The 18371-nt window shown below is 41.4% G+C and overlaps 1 protein-coding gene across 1 annotated transcript in view; it reads right to left on the bottom strand.

Moving 5' to 3' along the window:
- Nucleotides 1-8730: 8730 nt before the first annotated feature.
- LOC122661658 (serine/threonine-protein kinase ATR) overlaps nucleotides 8731-18371 on the bottom strand; it is a 34225-nt gene continuing 24584 nt past the window's right edge. Inside the window, exons 10-15 of the mRNA XM_043857132.1 lie at nucleotides 16939-18195; nucleotides 13257-16650; nucleotides 12588-13157; nucleotides 11790-12413; nucleotides 11502-11696; nucleotides 8731-9087 (exon numbers count right to left, since the gene is read on the bottom strand). Of these exons, the coding sequence (XP_043713067.1) occupies nucleotides 8920-9087; nucleotides 11502-11696; nucleotides 11790-12413; nucleotides 12588-13157; nucleotides 13257-16650; nucleotides 16939-18195 (6208 nt within the window). The 3' untranslated portion in view covers nucleotides 8731-8919. The remainder of the gene's footprint in view (nucleotides 9088-11501; nucleotides 11697-11789; nucleotides 12414-12587; nucleotides 13158-13256; nucleotides 16651-16938; nucleotides 18196-18371) is intronic.

The raw sequence follows: 18371 nt of genomic DNA, 5'->3' as shown, positions 1-18371 counted from the left end.
ACAGCTCGAGATATACGAAATTTCGCAAAATTTCACGAGATTTTGAACTATGCCGCCACGCTCATCTTATCTATATTACTTTTCTTAACGGCCCAACATTCCGCCCCATAAATCTTTGCTGGTCTTATTAATGTCTTGTAAAATTTTCCCTTAAGCTTAATAGGCATGTGTTTGTCACATAAAAGTCTTGATGCACCTTTCCATTTCATCCATCCTACATTAATTTTGTGGGAAATATCACCCTCTTTGTTAAAAGTTGACCCCAGGTACCTAAAACATTCATTATGTGGTAGCTCTCGTTCCTCGAGTGTCACCACTTCATCACCTCTCCTGGTTTGACTGAAGTTACACATCATATATTCTGTCTTTGTTCTTCTTAACTTAAAACCTTTTGATTCCAAGCAAAATCTCCATAACTCTAGCTTCGCATTAATCCCTTCCACTGTCTTGCCTATCAAAATAATATCATCAACAAAAAGCATACACCAAGGGGCCTCATCTTGGATGTGCCTGGTTAAATCATCCATGATGAGTGCAAACAAATAAGGACTTAGAGCTGATCCTTGGTGTAACCCAATTGTAATTGGGAATTCACTACTTTGGCCCTCTGCAATTCTGACACTAGTCACCACACCCTCATACATGTCCTTAATTATATCTATATATTTACTTGAGCTCCTTCTCTTCCCTAGGACATGTCAAATGAGCTCTCTAGGAACTCTATCATAGACCTTTTCTAGGTTGATGAAAACCATATAGAGATTCCTTTTGTAAGCTCTAAAAATTTCTATAAGACTCCTTAGGAGGTAAATAGCTTCAGTTGTGGATCTTTCTGGCATAAAATCAAATTGGTTCTCTAATATATCAGTTTCTCTTCTTAGGTGAGCTTCAATGATTTTCTCCCATAGTTTCATGGTATGACTCATTAGTTTAATGCCTCTATAGTTATTGCAGTTCTGGATATCACATTTGTTCTTATAAATTGGAACTACAATGTTTCTCCTCCAATCATCTGGCATTTTCCTTGTACTCAAAATTCTGTTAAACAACTTGGTTAGCCAAGATACCCCATATACTCCTAAGCTCTTCCACACTTCAATTGGGATCTCATCCAGTCCCGGTGTTTTTCCTACCTTCATCTTTCATAGGGCCTCTTTAACTTCGACCTCACCAACTTGTTGTAAAAGTCCATGACGTGTGTTGGCTTCAAGACTATTCCTATCCACTTTTGAATCCAACCTATCAGGCGAGGTAGCTCCATTTAGTAAATTGTAAAAATATTCACCACATCTTTCCAAAATGTCTACATCCCGTATTAGTACTCTATCATCCTCGTTCTTAATGCATCTAACATGGTCCAAATCTCTGCTCTTCCTTTCTCTTATTTTAGATATCCGATAGATTGTATTTTTCCCTTCCTTTGTATTAAGTTTTTCATAAAGGTCATCATATTTCTTCACCCTTGCTTTCCCCACAATCTTTCGAGCTTCTTTTCTGGCTGCATAATATCTCGTTTTATCCACTGCCTTGTTAGTCCTTTGCCAGGTTTTAAAATGATCTTTCTTAGTCTTAATGGTTGCTTGGACCTCGTCATCCCACCACCAAGTCTCTCTAGGGCCCAAACGGATACCCTTGGAAACCCGTAGGACTTCCTTAGCAACCTTCTTAATACAAATCGTCATCTCAATCCACATCTCGTGGGTATTTCCCTCAAAATCCCATTTTCCTTGTAAAACCACTTTATCGGTAAATGACTCTAAGAGAGCTCCTTATAGTCGCCCCATCTTATCTTAGGACAAATCTGTTTCGCCTTCTTACGTTGTCACACCCCCATCCCTGAACCACGGGAAATGCAATCAGAGCATACAACTACGCTCTCCAACCACCAGAATCACTGATACAATATCCAGGACTAACTCATTCACAACGAAAAATAATAGGTAAAAGGAAATGATTAATATTACTAACATTAGAGTTAGCAGAAGCTAGGTGATAGCATATAAAATATTGTCTATTCAAGTTTACCCTTTCAAGTACAATTCGTTCTAATCATGATCTATGTATTATCACTATATAATAAATACACCTATCAAGAAAGGAATAAAAAGAATACACCTTTGAAACAAAAGTTAGTTTATCAAAGTGTAACAAAAGATGGCCACTAGCCAAGAATCACTGTTCCCTCGTGGACACATCTCACAGTAGCACTCCGGTCCATAATCCTCATACTCCAGAGTCCACCACTCTTCATGACCTTCTTTAGGAATCTTGAACTCTGCGCCGTCCTGCTCGAATGTACCTGCATCAACTAAAAATATATTTTCTCGAGGAGTGAGCTCCAACTGAGCCCAATGAGTGGCTAAGCCACACAAGCATATACAATAATAATAATGAATGGGGTTGACTACAAACAATACATGATGGACGGATACCAAGGTGTCCCATACCACCAAGGTAGACCGTACATCACATACAATTTACAATCATGCTACATGAATGAATGATGATGTATAGTTTTATTGTTATCCACCTAACACACAACTAAGTCAGGTATAGTACTATAGCAACACCTTAGGTAGCATCCCCGACATCGGTACCATAAACGGATGGTATACCGGCGATGACAAACCCGAGTTGCACTGGAAGCCTGCCGTACCGGTCTCCACCAAGAGATATATGCAAACCCCCAAGTCAAATCCCATCCTGGCGTTCGGCCTAAAATACGGTTGGTGCCCGAACTTCCCGGGTGTGTATACCCGAATAACGGTCGGAACCCACGGATTTGACCGACACCTAACCCCCTGTCGGTAAGGGTCATAAAACTGGGCAAACATTTATCCTAGCCAGCATTCACCTATTGTATGAGTGAGGTACGCATGCGCATAGGCCAGAGGCCGAGTCCATAGATACCGAAATACGGTCGGTCGGCTATCCTCTCGTCCCTCGAGCCCATACGTACGTATACAAGTATGAGATGTGAATACCGAAGGTAGTCGGTCGGTCACCATCCCGTTTCCACCTAATGCAATTTCAAGTACGGCAATCTCAAGCCCAGCACCCACCGGCACTTGATCCCACTTCCGAAGCCCTAGATCTACATGCCATGAGTGAGTCCATATTATGGAATCCCCAGGTCCAGCACCAACCGGCACCCGAGTCCCATAACTAAATCCAATACCATTCGTACCATAGTGCAATAAAATAAATAATATCGCAAGATAAGAATGTAAAGTCCTATCAACATCTAAACATTTATATCGTCTTATATCTTATCATCCTATATCTTACCAATAATTATATATTATAGCACACATGTATGAATGGCATTCGCAAGACACAACACACAAACATTCCATAAATTAAGACGTTTGCTTAACTCACTCACCTTGATTCTCAGTCAATCGTCAGTACGGAGTTCTTCAAATTTGCGTTCGATGCCAAGTACATTGTCCCACATACTAATACGCCCCCGAGCCGGGTCAGTCAACCTAAAGAGAGTGTACAACGTGGGGAGAGATTAGTGCCTTAGGGCTAGAAGAGTTGGGCCCCATAAGTTATCAAACAAGGCTGAAATAGGGGGTCGGCACATACAGCAAGGCTATATCATGTGCCTGTCCATGTGCCTGTCTATGTGTCTGTCCCTCTCGGACTTCCCACCGGTAGATCTAGGTTCTCAGGGACTGGCACTTGCATGTGCCTGTCCATGTGCCTGTCCCTCTCAGGGACCGACAGATCTAGTTTCTTAGGGACTGGCACTTGCATGTGCATGTCCATGTGCCTGTCCCTCTCGGACTTCCCACCGGCAGATCTAGTTTCTTAGGGACTGGCACTTGCATGTGCATGTCCATGTGCCTGTCCCTCTCGAACTTCCCACCGGCAGATCTAGTTTCTCAGGGACTGGCACTTGCATGTGCATGTCCATGTGCCTGTCCCTCTGTTCATGCCATTCTGAGAATGGTTTTACCTTGGGGTAAAATGGGATATTCTTAGGGTTATTTAGGGGTTCTTGGCTATGAGTTCCACTCCATTAAAGGTACCATCCCCCACATGGGTTTATGAATCCAACGCTTAGATGGGTTTTCCTTGTTAAGAAAACTCATTGATTTCTACCTCACACCTAGGGTTTTCCATAAATGGTTGGTGAAACCCATAAATGGAGGTAAAACTCCACTTAGGGCTTATCAATGGGGAAGGGTTTAAGGTGAAATAGAAATCATAAGGGTTCATTGGCTCTCATTACTTAAGAATGATACTATCCATTCATGGCTTCTTTACTTAGGTAAGTAATGATCCATCAATGGTAGTTCATTCCCAAAACCCTAGTTAATAGGAATAGATGTAGAGGGAGAGAGGCTCAATGTGAGGTTAGGTACCCCCACGAGACACAAGGTCAGCCATTAATGGCCTTCCAATTGAGTAGATGGAGCACTCAAGGTGTGCTCAACCGATTCAAACCCTAGGTAATAGAATTAGGGAAAGAGAGATGGAGAGAGAGAGAGAGAGAAAGAGACTCACCAAGGGTTGATGATGATAGCTTGTGCTCCACCATACTTCTCCCTTCTCCTTCTTTCTTCCTCTTCTTCTTTCTTCTTCTTTCTTCTTCTCCTCTTCTTCTTTCTTTTTCTCCTCTCCTCTCCACGATTTAGGATTGTAATGTGAAGTGAATAGTAGTTTTGGGTCTTTAATAACCCATCTAGGCATTAGGTCTTGTTTGGTTAGTCTCAAGTCCTTAGGTCCATTTGCTTAGGAGCTTGTTTGGTTAGGTATAAGCCCAAGGTCTAGTTTAAGTCATTGGGCCATTGGATCCACTTGGGCCCATGTCCTAAGTTCTAGTTACAAATAGAAAGAGGCTAAGCTCCTAAGCCCAAGCCCATTCTAGTTCTTATGCTTATTAATGGTCATGCATAGGCATGAATTATTCGGATAGTGACTTACTCCCAGTCATCGCTAAGTGGATAAAGGCGATTCAAGTGCAGGCCCCGCGGATCCCCATCATAAGGGAATTCCAAGAATATGCTTTCGTGGACGATTTTCCCCCTGTCTCTGATGGTGGATCTTTCCTCGAGGACTTCCCCTGTTTCGCGGTCGACAATCTTGTGTGATGGCTTGAGTATTATGACCCACAGTTCACGAGTGTACTCCGCTCCCGGTTCTACACAAAAGGTTCAAACCAGACCGGTGGTCAGATCGGGTTTCAAATCGGGTTTTGGACACGGATTTAACATACGTTGCCTCGTAACGAGGTACTTATCCAAGACCACCAGTCTATGTTGGGTGGTTAAGCTCTCTCCTGGTATAACCTTACAATCCTTACATAATGGCCTGTCAGACCTTCCAGTTAGGAAGAAATCTATTTGGTTTGCATGTTGCCCACTCTTGTAGGTAACTAAATGTTCATCTCTCTTTTTAAAAAAATATTTGCAATGCACAGATCAAACGCTATTGCAAAGTCAAGCATTGAGACCCCCTCTTCATTCCTCTCCCCAACTCTATATCCTCCATGAACCTCTCATCGTAGCCTCTACGATCTCTACCCACATGTCCGTTAAGGTCACCACCAATAACTCCCTGACCAAAACCTTGCGCTACATCATCCATGTATTCCCAGAATTTTAATTTAATATTCTCATCTAATCCTGCCTGGGGTGCATACGCGCTAGCTATGTTGATAACCTCGTTGTCTATCACCAGCTTGATAGATAAGATCCTATCTCCAAATCTTTTAACGTCCACTACTTCGTTCTTAAGGTCTCTGTCCACAACTATGCCCACTCCTCTCCAACTTTCGTTTCCCAAGTACCATAGTTTGAAGTCATCTAACGCCTTGGCTTTTTGACCCTTCCATCTTGTTTCTTAAATACATGCAACATTAATCTTTCTTCTCCGCAAAACATCTATCAACTCCAAACTCTTACCCATCAAAGATTCGATGTTCTAGGATGCAAATCTAATCCTATGCTTACAAACAAGATTAGTATTAAACGACATGAAACACAGGGAAAGAAAAAAAAATAATATATAAAAATAGTCAAAACAAAATAATAGGATCCATGCAAAAGGGATTGGCTGGGTATATTATAGTGTCGGCTGCCTATTTGACGCACCAATATAGGATAAATACTATAGAATATAGAGAGGTAGAGATGTCCCTCACAGATATATGGAGCAAAGATGTTAGCCAAATCAGTTCTAAATAAATAACATCCAGCAAAGATCTAAGCCAAATCAACCACAAAGGATATTAAGTTTACTAGGGTGAACAATAACAAAAACACAAGGAGCTTCACCTAAACCAGTAGCAAGCATCAGAGGTATGAAACATGCATACAATGCAGAGCTAAAACAAAGACAAAAAATTACAGCAGCAGGTATCCAGGTACACGAAATAGCAACACGACCAACAGATGACAATCAATGAAAATAACCAATTCTACTTACAATAGCAGATAGAGATATAACCAAATCTAGTAGAATGGGCAAATAGATAATATATCTAGCAGATAAGGAAGAGAGTTACCAAATTGACAAATTGACTACCTAAACAAGATGCAATCCAAAATAGATGAACAGGAAATAGGTAAAAACAACAAACGACAAACATAGACGAACAGTAATATGCAAATAGTTGACTACCTAACCAAAATTCAATCAAGAATAAATGAACATAAAATAGATAAAAACAACAGGGAACTATATCTTTAGGTCATGTTCGCACGAGAGAACAACTTGCAGATATTTTTACCAAGTCTCTTGGGAGTGGTAGAGTTGATTATATCTATAACAAGTTGGGCATGTTTAATATTTATTTATGCTCCATCTTGAGGGAGAGTGTTAGAAGTCGTCAAATAAGGGGGAGGGAAAATCGTGATTAGCGTCTGGTGCTAATCAATTCCCCCCTTAGGGGCTTTTATGTCTTTTGTGTCATTTTTCTTGTTTCCTTACTATTGTACCCTAATTCTATTCATATTGAAAGAAATGGGCAGTCCCAACCTCAAGGTTGTGTCTTTCAAGGTTACAGTAATCTCGTCTTCTCCTTTTTCCTTTTATTTATTATTTACATAGCTTAACGGAAAGTTTACAGGACAACCATAAGACCAACTATGATATATGTCGAAGAGTGTTGAGCAATTAAAAAACGTCATATAATAAGCTAAGCGTAGCGGAGATGAGGATGTTGAGATGGATGAGTGGCAAAACCAAAAAGGAAAAAATAATAAATGATCATGCTAGAGTTGATTTGGGAGTAGCCCAGATTCAAGATAAGCTACAAGAAAATAGTCTGAGGTGGCATGGCCATGTTCAAAGGAGGAGTGACTTAATTGAGATTGAAGGCTCTAGAAGAGCTAGGGTTAGGCCTAAAATGATCTTAGGAGAAATGGTGAGGAAAGACATGCAGAGTTTAGGTCTAGAGCTTATTGGAGGGCAAAGATCCATGTAACTGACCCCAAGTAGTTTGTGTAAGACTGATTTTTAGTTGATGTTATTGTGTTCATTTTCTTTACTTTAATTTTTAATATTTCACCTTCTTAAGGATTCATGTAACCGACCCCTTTAGTTGGGATAAGGCCGAGTTGTTGTTGTTGTTATTGTTTAGGCTAAGCAAGGGATAAGACTACCTCCCTACATCCCCCCTCCCCCCCCCCCCCTCCCCACCTCCCTTTGTTTTCTAAATTATCTTTTTTTTACTAATAAAATCTAAGGTCCGACCAGGATACCCAGATAAGTTCCTGTATTTTTTTTAAAAAAATTTAAAAACTTGTCCCTAGAGCTGGCAGTACTCTAATATGCTCAGCTTGGCCATGGATTTATACTTTGGATCTCCAAATCCCACTAAGATCTCCTACGGGAACTTTAGATCCTCATTTTTAATTCTTACGTGGTACTCTCTTCCCTTGAACCTCTGTTACATTTAGGGTTCCAAACTGAGAAAGGGAACAGAATCAGCTACCAAGGTCAACTCTCAAACCGGTCGACCAAGAGATATTATACCAAGTTACAGTTGTTGTGGTTGGGTTGAACCAAAAGAAGATAAAAGAAACAGAAGAGATGAGAAAAGAAGATAATTCGGGAGACTATAGTTAGAGCATCAACCCTGAAAATTATCTCCTCCAGTTCCCTGCCCAGCCCAGTTCCCCAGTTCCTCTAATAGGGAGTGGTAGACCCCACCTGGGCAGAGTGTTTGGGCAGGGGTAGGGTGGTCATTTCAACCCCCTTGTTAGAAAAACTGGGGAACTGGGCCAAGCAAGGAACTGGAGGAGATAAAGATCCGCATCAACCCCTCTCGACTCCCTATTATACCAATTACCAAGTTATAAGGGGTCACACATACCACATATACCACCATTCGTGATGGGAAACACGTGAGAGGTGTGTTTGGGAATACTTCCACATTGACCAAGTCTAGAACCTTGGAAGACTTCATGTCCCAGTTGGGCTTCTCCACCTAATAGCTCAAGTAGTTTTGGTATTCTAGAGTTTTTTTTATATTGTATGTAATTTTCTCATTCATAATTGACAGATATATGTAAGTTTTGTTAGGGTTTAGGGTTTAAGTACAAGGTTGCTTAAAGCATTACACCCTGAGTATCGGGTTTGGAATACCCAGGCTACTGCCTCCAGCTAGTATTTATAGGAAAACTAATTTGAGAAATTTCAAGTAGGTCTCTCTGTCTTCCGTGTCCATTCTTTCTTTTAAGAGATTTGTTTTTATAGACTATTAAAAATGTAAAAAAGATTGACCTAATTGATCAATGGAATAAACTTGACAACTTCCCTCAGTCCACTCATAAGGCTACAAATAATTCTTTGGTGGTGGCACTGGGAAGCAAACAGCCATAAACATGAATGAAGATATGGAATAATACAACATACCTATTGCCTGATTAGGACATTGAAAACCTTATCAGCACATATAAATTACTAGAACCAAGGCATCCACCATATGTACATCTTCCCAAGGTTTTTGTGGGATACAGCTTCAGCAATCAAACGATGAGCCTGACCTTCTACAGCTAAAGGCAAGGATGGTGCAGCACCAACACCAACCACAACTCCTTGCAGCCGTGCTTCAATGTTGCTGATAGCCCTCTGTAATTTACAAACACCAGTTAGGTAACAGAAATACATTGCTCATAATTTAACCATTAATGAAGAGGTTGGAAAGCCAATTCTTCAATATATAAAATTTCAGCATGCCGAATTGATATGCTCAAATATATAATTTAATTTCTTGATAAATGTAAAAGTTGATTCTTGCTTCAAGTCACATAAAAAGAAAATCTTCAATGGTTTCAGAAAAAGTTGGAAGTTGATTCTTGCTTCAAGCCACACAAAAAGAAAATCTTCAATGTTAGAGACAGTTGGACTAGGAGGTGGAGGTGGTGGTGGGTGGGGAAGGGACCATTCACATCATCAATAGCTGTGCCAACTATCAAGCCCCTAGGCAACAACACCCGCATGGGTAAATACCCATTGACAGGTTGGACCATCTAATTAACTGTTGTATCATTGGTCCATGCAAAGCAGGAAGTCAGACCATCAGAAAATGGACCCCGAGTGAGCAAAAAATATTTAGGAAATTGGAATCTAGGAAGACTTGAAGCTCTAAACCTTCATTTGGCAGAAAACTTTGCCATCAATATAAATGTATGCTTGTGTCTACTCATGACTCTAAGCCGTTTCTTGTCTGGAATATTCAGACCGCCCAATTACTGGCTGCTAGGATAAAACAGTGCCTCTGGTCTGGCTTTTAAATCCTATATTTAAAAATAAAAATGAAAAAACGTAGCTCACTTTATACACTTCCGTTGCAATGCTAAACCTTGGGAGTCCTAGTCAACATGGGAGCCATATGAATCATCCAAAAATTGCACAACTTACAATGGATACATTTCAACAAAGCCAAGTTACCAACCATCCCATTCGGTAGGCATCACAAAGCCTTTTCTTTTAGCACTCCATGCATTACCACCACCAAGTCTCCCATATGTAGTTTTGTCCTAACTCGAGGGAGAGACACATATGCAAGGACTCATCCCATAGTGCTTCCACATATGGAAAATGCAAGTATACTAGTATCATACATCCACTCAGGCACACAACAATGAGCACAATGTACCCTCCATTGTATGGTTGGCTGGCCTTTAAACATGCAAAGCAAGTATCTAGCTTGGGTTAGCTCATAGACACATGTTACTTGAATAAACAATGGCTAAGCCTACCTAAATATGACATGTAAGTTCAATTCAGTCCAAGTCCAAGGACTTTGTGAGAACTAAAGTGTGTAACACACTCCCACCGCTCCATACAATCACCAAGAGAAGTATTCCATGTTAAATGTATCACATCACTAAGTGGTTGCAGAACGTGTATAACATCAGTAAGTGGTTGTAGAATGTGTATCACACCACTAAGTGGTTGTAGCCTAAACCCCATGACAAGGGCAACCAGCCAACCACCACCTAGTCACAGTTGTTGCAACACAGCGAACAACACATTTTCATTAACTGCCACCTGTATGCAAGTAATAATTATAGCGGGCCCAAGGTTGTTTGCCACAAATACAGAATCAACTCATGCCTTAATTCTTGGCAAATGTGCACAAAAGACTATTTAATTACTTGGAGGTTCAGACAGTAGGCCTAAAAAAGGCATTGATAAGTCATGAAATGACTCTCAGTTTTCCAATTATGGTTCATGCTATCTCTCACCAAACCTAGGTAGAATAGGACCATCAGGGTGCCAATTATCATGCCACAAGAAAGTACTGCAGCCATTACCTATGTTATGTTTCAACCTAGATCTTATACTTTCTATAAAACCAATTATTTTCCTCCAGCTCAAGAGCAATCCTGAGAGATACCAACTTCCCAAAAACTTCTTCCCCTAAGTAAGTGAACTTTGATTCATTGAGCCCAAATGGAATCATTCTTTTCATTGAAAAGGTGCCAAGCCACCTTAGCCCCTGAGCTTTTGAGATCAGCCCCAGACCACAGAAACTTCCTAAGCACATCATTCACTTGTCTAACAACGTTCTTAGGCAGGATAAACATACCAAGCCCAGTAGACCTGTATGCTACAAAGCACAGCCTTAATTAGCTGAAGCCTTCCAGTATAGGAAAAACTCTTGTTGATCCAAGACCTCACCTTGAGGGTTATTTTTTAAACTAGGCTCTTGCAATCCTCTGCCTTGAGCTTAGTTGAAATCAAAGGAAGACGAAGGTATCTACCGGGTTGAGAGCCCCTAATAAACCCTGTCCTATTGATAATATCCTCATTCACAATTTCATCAACCCCGGATAGAGAGACCTGACTCTATTCCTTATTGATAATCAACCCAGCTAAAGGGTGAAATTGTTCTAAAGCCTCACAAGCACATTAACTGAATCCAAATCACCATGGCAGAGCATGAGAAGATCATCAGCAAAGCACGAGTGATGGATAGAGAGGCTGTTCCAGTTCAATAATAATAAAGATAGAGGACAAAAAATGAGGATTGAAACCTGAGCATGGGGATTCTGAACTTCTACTCCACTGGACTTGTGAGACTTTGTCCACTCTACAAGGGGATCATGAATAAAAGTTTCAAGAATACTCATTAGTGTCTCCCTGTGCGTCCTGAGAACTGAAAGCGTGATCTCGCAGACCCTCAAGAAAATACCCTTGTATCCCGTAATTCCCAAGCCATCAATCATGTTCTGTACAATCAAACATTGCTCATAAAAATGCTGCATTGCACCATGTTATACATTCAGATTCTGGAACAGGCATAGCGTTTACGTTTTTTTTACCTGGGTTAGCCTGAATGGGACCAGCTCAGGCTTCTCCAACTGCAAGCCTTTGTCGAACAAACAACTGAAATCAACATGAACGCAATCACCAGTTGTGGAATCAAAGAGGATGTTCTCACCATGTCTGTCGCCCAAACCCACGATATGCCCAACCATGGACCAAACAGCAGTAGTATGTGCAAAAGCAACCCGTGCCCTGAACCAAGCAGCTGGCTCAGAAAACGTGGTCAAGAACCACTTGTGGAAGACCGGAGGGAACATTGGGAGGATTTTGGTTTTCAGCATCTCATCTTCTGACATCTTACCCTGACACTGGTCATATGTCCGCTTAATCAGAGGGTTTGTCTTCTGCCTATCAAATTTCCCACATGTTATATAGATGTCCTGAAGTATATGTCGCAGTCCACTAGTGTGTGGCACCCACTCTACCATACCACAGTCTTCTGTTAGTGGGATTACAGCAAACGTGCGGATGTAGAGCTTCCTGCGGCGGCTCTCAGGGTATTTGGATAGTAGACGGTTGATCATTGCAGTGAATTCCATCATGCGTGCATCTTTCCTGAGGTCATCCTTTGGTTTGCAGAGGAAAGGACGTTCAACACCATCACTACCAAGAAAAATAACCTGAGAAAACAAAAAGAAGTAAAACAGTTGGAATAAATAAGAAATTGGAAGTATTATAATGTTGCATCAGTAAGGGGTGCTTCTGTCTTCCCAAGCATGTGAACCAACAAAAATATGAGAACAAGTATGTAAAGAAATGAATATAAACTATTAAGTAATATTAATAAGATTTACCTTCTTGGGCTTCTGAAGAGATGAAAGGATTTCCGCCTCATCAGCTATTCCTGATATGGTAGGAATATGTGTGGCTGAGAATATACCAAACTTTAGTTCGTCAGTAAGATTTGTATCATATGTTGGTAGAGTGACAGTAAGAGCTTCCTGGATGGGCATTATGATTCCCAGTGGCATCATCCGCTTCAAGGCACTAAACTCAGTTGAGAGGTTGATGGTCCTTGCCTTTGGCTGACCCGCATGGAAGCATAATCTAATGAGATGATCAATCAGGCTACCAAACTGAACAAACAAGTTGCTTCCATCATTTCCTTGATGTGACCCCTTACGTGCAGCTTGCATGATCTCAGCAGCTGCTTCTCGCCTTGCAGGAACTGTCGACTTTGAAACTGCTGCCATAATCCAAAGAGCTTGTTGTGGATATTCGCGGAGAACAGAGGTGATAATAAGTTTGACAAGCCGCACAATTTCTTCATTCTGATGACAAATTCTAGAAACCAACTGAGACAGAGCTGTTAACCATTGATATGTTGGCAAATCCTTAAAGCAGCCTCGCATGATGCTCATAACCTGAAATAAGATAATTGAATAGATAAATAAAGAACAAATGAAATCCTGGTTCAGATACTACAGAAATAAAATAAAAACATCATGGCAGTGAAATTTTACCTTCCCATGGACCGTTTTCAAATCTTTATTAGATGATGACCCAGCTCTGGGATATTTGCTCCCAAAGTCAAACCACAGGGTTAACAACCTTGGAAGTGCTTGAAAGAGATTTCTGTGGCCCCTATGAAGCCCCTTGGCATAAAATAGCATCACATCAGGGAGGTAAGACCACCAAGCCTTCTCAGTACTTGAATTTACATTAGCTGCAACCACAGAAGTTGGTACACCAATTCTTGAACCTGTTTCAAGGTTCTCTTCCTGCCTTTTTCTGGCATCAGCAAGCACATCTTCATAATACTTAGCAATATAGAAGTATCCCTTCTCCCACTTCGGCTGCAGTTCCCTCACTCTGGTGTATAGGCTTATCACGTCTTCTTTCTGCTTCTGGCCAGTGTAATGGATCCATCTTGAATATAAGAGGAGGGTCTTGGCAACAACTTCGGTATCACTTGAAGCTTGAATAGTAGAAGCAGAAGCTTGGTTCAGTGGGACCAGTGAAAGGCTACTAATTGATGAACTTGCAGCAGAACCAACAACATCAATAGGCATGTTTAAAAGGGATTGCTGCAGCTCTGCAATGGCACCATCAGATCGTCTGGTGTCCCAAAGAAGCTTAGCCTTCTCCATGTGCACATTGGGTGCACCTGAAGTGTGGGCTTCTAAAATTGCCCGATTGGCTGTCTCATAATGACCAGCAGAACGACATAACTTTGCATATTGTAACCAGCAGCTTCCAACATTTGTGCTGAGGCCACTAGCACCAAAAACCAGCCTCCTGAAAGCCAATAGTGGCTCTCTTGCCCACAGAGATGGTTGTGTTAATCTGAGCCGATTATCCCAGTCTTCTACCATTTTTGAGAATCTTGAGTCATCTAAATGGAATGATCTCTCCAAGAAAGATTCATTGAAAAGGAGAGCATGGAAGTCTTCCAGTTCATGTAGCAAGTGCAGCTTCACTGCAAATGGGTATGCTCGCATGTAGGAGTCCATGCCAGCAGCAGCCAGAGGTGCAAGTAAAGTTTGTTTAGACTGGGCAACTTTCTCAGCAACAGAGAACTGGTCTTTCTTCATCATTGCCTGGAGGATCTTGGCAACATCCATGTCAAAGGAAGCATTATTCTCAGCACCGCTACAGAGTAAACCTTCTCCATCAGCCCCAAAAAGGTATTCTTCCATCAGGTCCCACCTGCCAAGCCTCCAAGCTGCCTGCACCCCTTGCATGCACCAAGTCTTTTTGTACTGAGGAATCCTTGAAATTAAGCCATCTACATGAGTAACCATGGCCTGAAGGTGGCACATGTTTAGCAAACAGTTAAGCACATCTGAATGCCTCTGTGCTGAAATGGGTTCCATTCGTAAAGCCTGCTCACAGGAAGTTAAGACTTCTGCCCAGTTGCCTGCCTTTTTGTTGATTAAGAGCTGGTCATATAAGCTTGATGATTTCCGAAGATGTGCCAAGCCAGATAGGCCATCAGGCTCATCCAAGCCACTATATATCTCCATCAGAAACGACACATCTTCATCCTCAAAGTCACCACTTCCCTGAGCTGCTGGATTGAAAGAGCCTGACTTTCCCCGTACATGAGACTCAAAGTACATTAAAGACCTGGCATAAGCTTGACATCTAAAAGAAGCCCTGGCAAGGGTAACCTTCGGAATTGCACCCAACAGTTCCAAGACATTATTACACTGAATCAAGAGTTGATCTGGAAGTCTCAAAGGATCCGTAGTTTGACCATTTGCTTTGACTGCTTGTTGCTTAGAAACAGAAGAATGAAGAGACTGAGAAAGAGCAATTTCCTGTTTGACATCATCAACCCACTGCCCAAGATTATCAAGAAGAGTGAACACAGCTTGAATGCAAACTTCATTTTGTCCACCAATGATTCCATGGACCACAGCCCCACTGCTTTCTGAAGCTGCGGCATTAAGGACAGAAAGTATTTCCTCTGTTATACCATGGCGTGCCTCCTCAGTACCGTGGCAAACAACATTGAGAACCAAATAGGGCAGCAGGTACATCGCTGTTTGCATATCATGTCGTACAATACCTCGGCATGCATTAAAAATACTTGCACGAGAAGTTGCATGTGCAGTCAACTTTCTGATCCAAAAGAATATCCATCTTCTGAATGACATTGAAGGCCGGTAGATTGGGCCCAGAGATGAGGAATCAGATACATTTGGCAGTTGAAATCTTGAGGTCAGGCATGGAGCAATAATCTCTTTAACATAGTTAGAAAAACGGTCCCATAATCTCTGACCCCTCTTATTCATCTCGTTGCTGGCATTTGTGATCCTAATGCCAGATAAGGGGAGCTTCAGAGGTTCCTTTCCCTTCCGTGTTTGTGATGTAGAAGCTGCAACATTCTCATCAAGTGATGGCTCGCAACCTGCAATCTTTAGCAGTTCCTGTATGGCCAATGCAGAAGAGTCTTGGACAATTGTATCAGATGCAGCCCTAAATGCTCTAGCTAGATGCTTGTGGATCAATTCAAAGATAAGGTCATCATCTGAGCATTCAATCCTCATGCGTTGGGGTGGAAACCCCTTCACTTTTGCAGGGTCCACAGCACCAAGTGCTCCCAAACAATCAGCACAGACCAACTTCAGCCTCTGGCCCACTGCAGTCCTTGATTCTTCTGCACACCCTTTAAGTAATGACGCAATTAAAGAGCTCAGAACATCCAGATCTGAACCAACTTCCCCAGCGATGATGGCTGCGACATCTGCCCATCTTAGGTTCAACAGTTTGCTCAATTCGCAGGCCACCATATACCTCACATTTAAGCTCTCATGGTTCAGACCATCAACAAGATCTCGGAGTTGATCCTTCAATGTCATTGAACCCCGTGCTTCTTGTATAACTTTATTTACTTCAGCTAGGACAGGAATGCTTGGCAACAGAGGAAGCTCCCGGAGATGCTGCTTTTGGAGAACCCTGTTCTCAACCACAAGTTCTTCCAAGATCTCGACGACTTTATTCAATTGTAAAGAAGGATTTTCTTTATATCGCTCCAAGAAAGGAATAAGGGCTGCAAAGACCTGAGAGATTACATGTTTAATGCTAGATGGAGATACCTGTATCAACTGCTTGATGAAATAATGCAAGACCGAGAGACCCTCGCTGTGGAGCATTTCTTTTTCAACAGCATGCGTAAGAAGAACCATGACTTTTGGCACATAAGTATTTACATGAGAACCCATCATTTCAATCAGCATTTCTATGCGTTTCAAGGCCTGCTTCTGCAGCAATAGATCTTCTGCATGAAGCATCTTCCTATCAATGCTGTTAAGAAGGCCAACAAAATGATTCCTTAAAAACCCAGGAAGATCATCAGAGCCTGTAAGAACTCTAGCAACCTCTTGTATCATCTGAGGGACTCTTTTTAACCTGTAATCAGAAACAGAAAAACAAAAATCAACATTTCTGCAGAAAAAAATAACAATCAATATAACCGAGCCTGACATATTGAGATTGTATGTTTATATATTAACAATCAAGATTTCCACAGCAAGAAATAACAATCAACATAATCGAGCCTGACATGTTCAGATTGTATGTTTATATATGCATGTATCTGCAAAGAGATCCAGTGCAGAGCAAAAAATAAATAACTCTTGATAGTCCACTGAGCAAGTTCCATCTTAGATATTGCCTTATCAGTAATGCGTGCTCTACCTTTTGTTCGTCTCGTCTGAATCACCATCACCAAGAAAGCACACGAGTTCATCAAGCAGTGCAGGTAATGCAGCTGCAAAAATTTCTTGGTTGTCAGATCCAGTCTGAACATGGTAAAACTGCATAGCAGAGGATAACTCTCGTCCATCAGCATAAAGAAGAGCAAAGGCAAGCACTTTTGGTAGCCAATTAACTATCAGTGGCACCATATCCATGTTCAAATGCTTAGCCAATTCATGTAAGATAAGAACTGCTTCATCATTATCCTGCTGAGTGACCACTAGCTTTGGAAGAACAACAGGAACCATTTTCTTGACCAGTTCTTGAGTCTCAACACCAACAACAGTTTCTGCAAATTCTCTGACCATTATTGGGCGGCTCAACAGTCGAGCACATAAATAATCAAACAGCACATTCCGAATATGAACTACTTTAGAAAGTAGCAGTTCAAATCCTCCTTTGAGATGGAAGTGGCAAGATCTCTGTATTAACTTTGCTGCAGTTATTCTCACAGTCAAATGTGGATTATCAAGCTGATCAACCAATAGAATAAGAGCGAAAAAGAAAAGTTGCATGTGGACATCAACTGCATTCATAATTTCTGCAGTTGATTCCAAAAGCGTCTCAAATAGCTGAGCATCTTCGGCTTCCACCAAAGCATGTTTTATTTTGTCCAAAAATTTCTGTTCTTTTGTTTTATTTGATGCCTCCCCATCCACAAATAAACAGTTCAAGATAGAGCCCTCAAGGAAGCAACAAATCTGCCCACAGAATGCTTCTCTTACAGCCTTCTTTCTATGAAGTAGCAGAACCTCAATACACTGAATCCATTGAGACCTTGTTTGAAGTAGAATATCTCTTGTTCCATGCATGAGGATCCGTGGAAGGATTCCCACACAAGCAACTTGAACTTCTTCAGATGACTCATCGAACAGAAGTTTAAAAAAAAGAGACTGTATATTCACAAAATTGCAGCCAAAACCAGCCTCTATGCTACGCAAGTCAGGCAGATAAATAATTTTAAGATCTCTCTCATGACCACACGTTACTCTTTTGTCACACTTCGGGCAACAAAATCCTTGCAAGAGATTATCCTGTGTCTGATGCTCTCTCCAACTGTCACCACTTAAGATCAATCTGCATCCAACTCTGTCCACATCATCAATGTCATTATAAGATCCATAAAGGCATGCCAAGTATCCGATTGACAAGGGAATGATCTTATTCACTTGGTCATGCCTTTCTTCCACTAGTAACCTGCAAATTGATCCACAAAAATAAATTAGAACAAAATCCATGTACAAAGATAAATCAGGATTAGGTTGCATCTTCAATGAGGCCAAACCGAGACCGAATTGGGTCCACCTGATTTTTTCTGGGCCTGGGATGGATTTCCAGACCATGGGTTGGGCTTCAGCTGAGAAATGCCAGGC

This window comes from Telopea speciosissima, chromosome 5 (assembly GCF_018873765.1).
Source record: "Telopea speciosissima isolate NSW1024214 ecotype Mountain lineage chromosome 5, Tspe_v1, whole genome shotgun sequence".
Lineage (NCBI taxonomy): Eukaryota > Viridiplantae > Streptophyta > Magnoliopsida > Proteales > Proteaceae > Telopea > Telopea speciosissima.
This window is presented reverse-complemented; position numbering and strand designations above follow the sequence as displayed.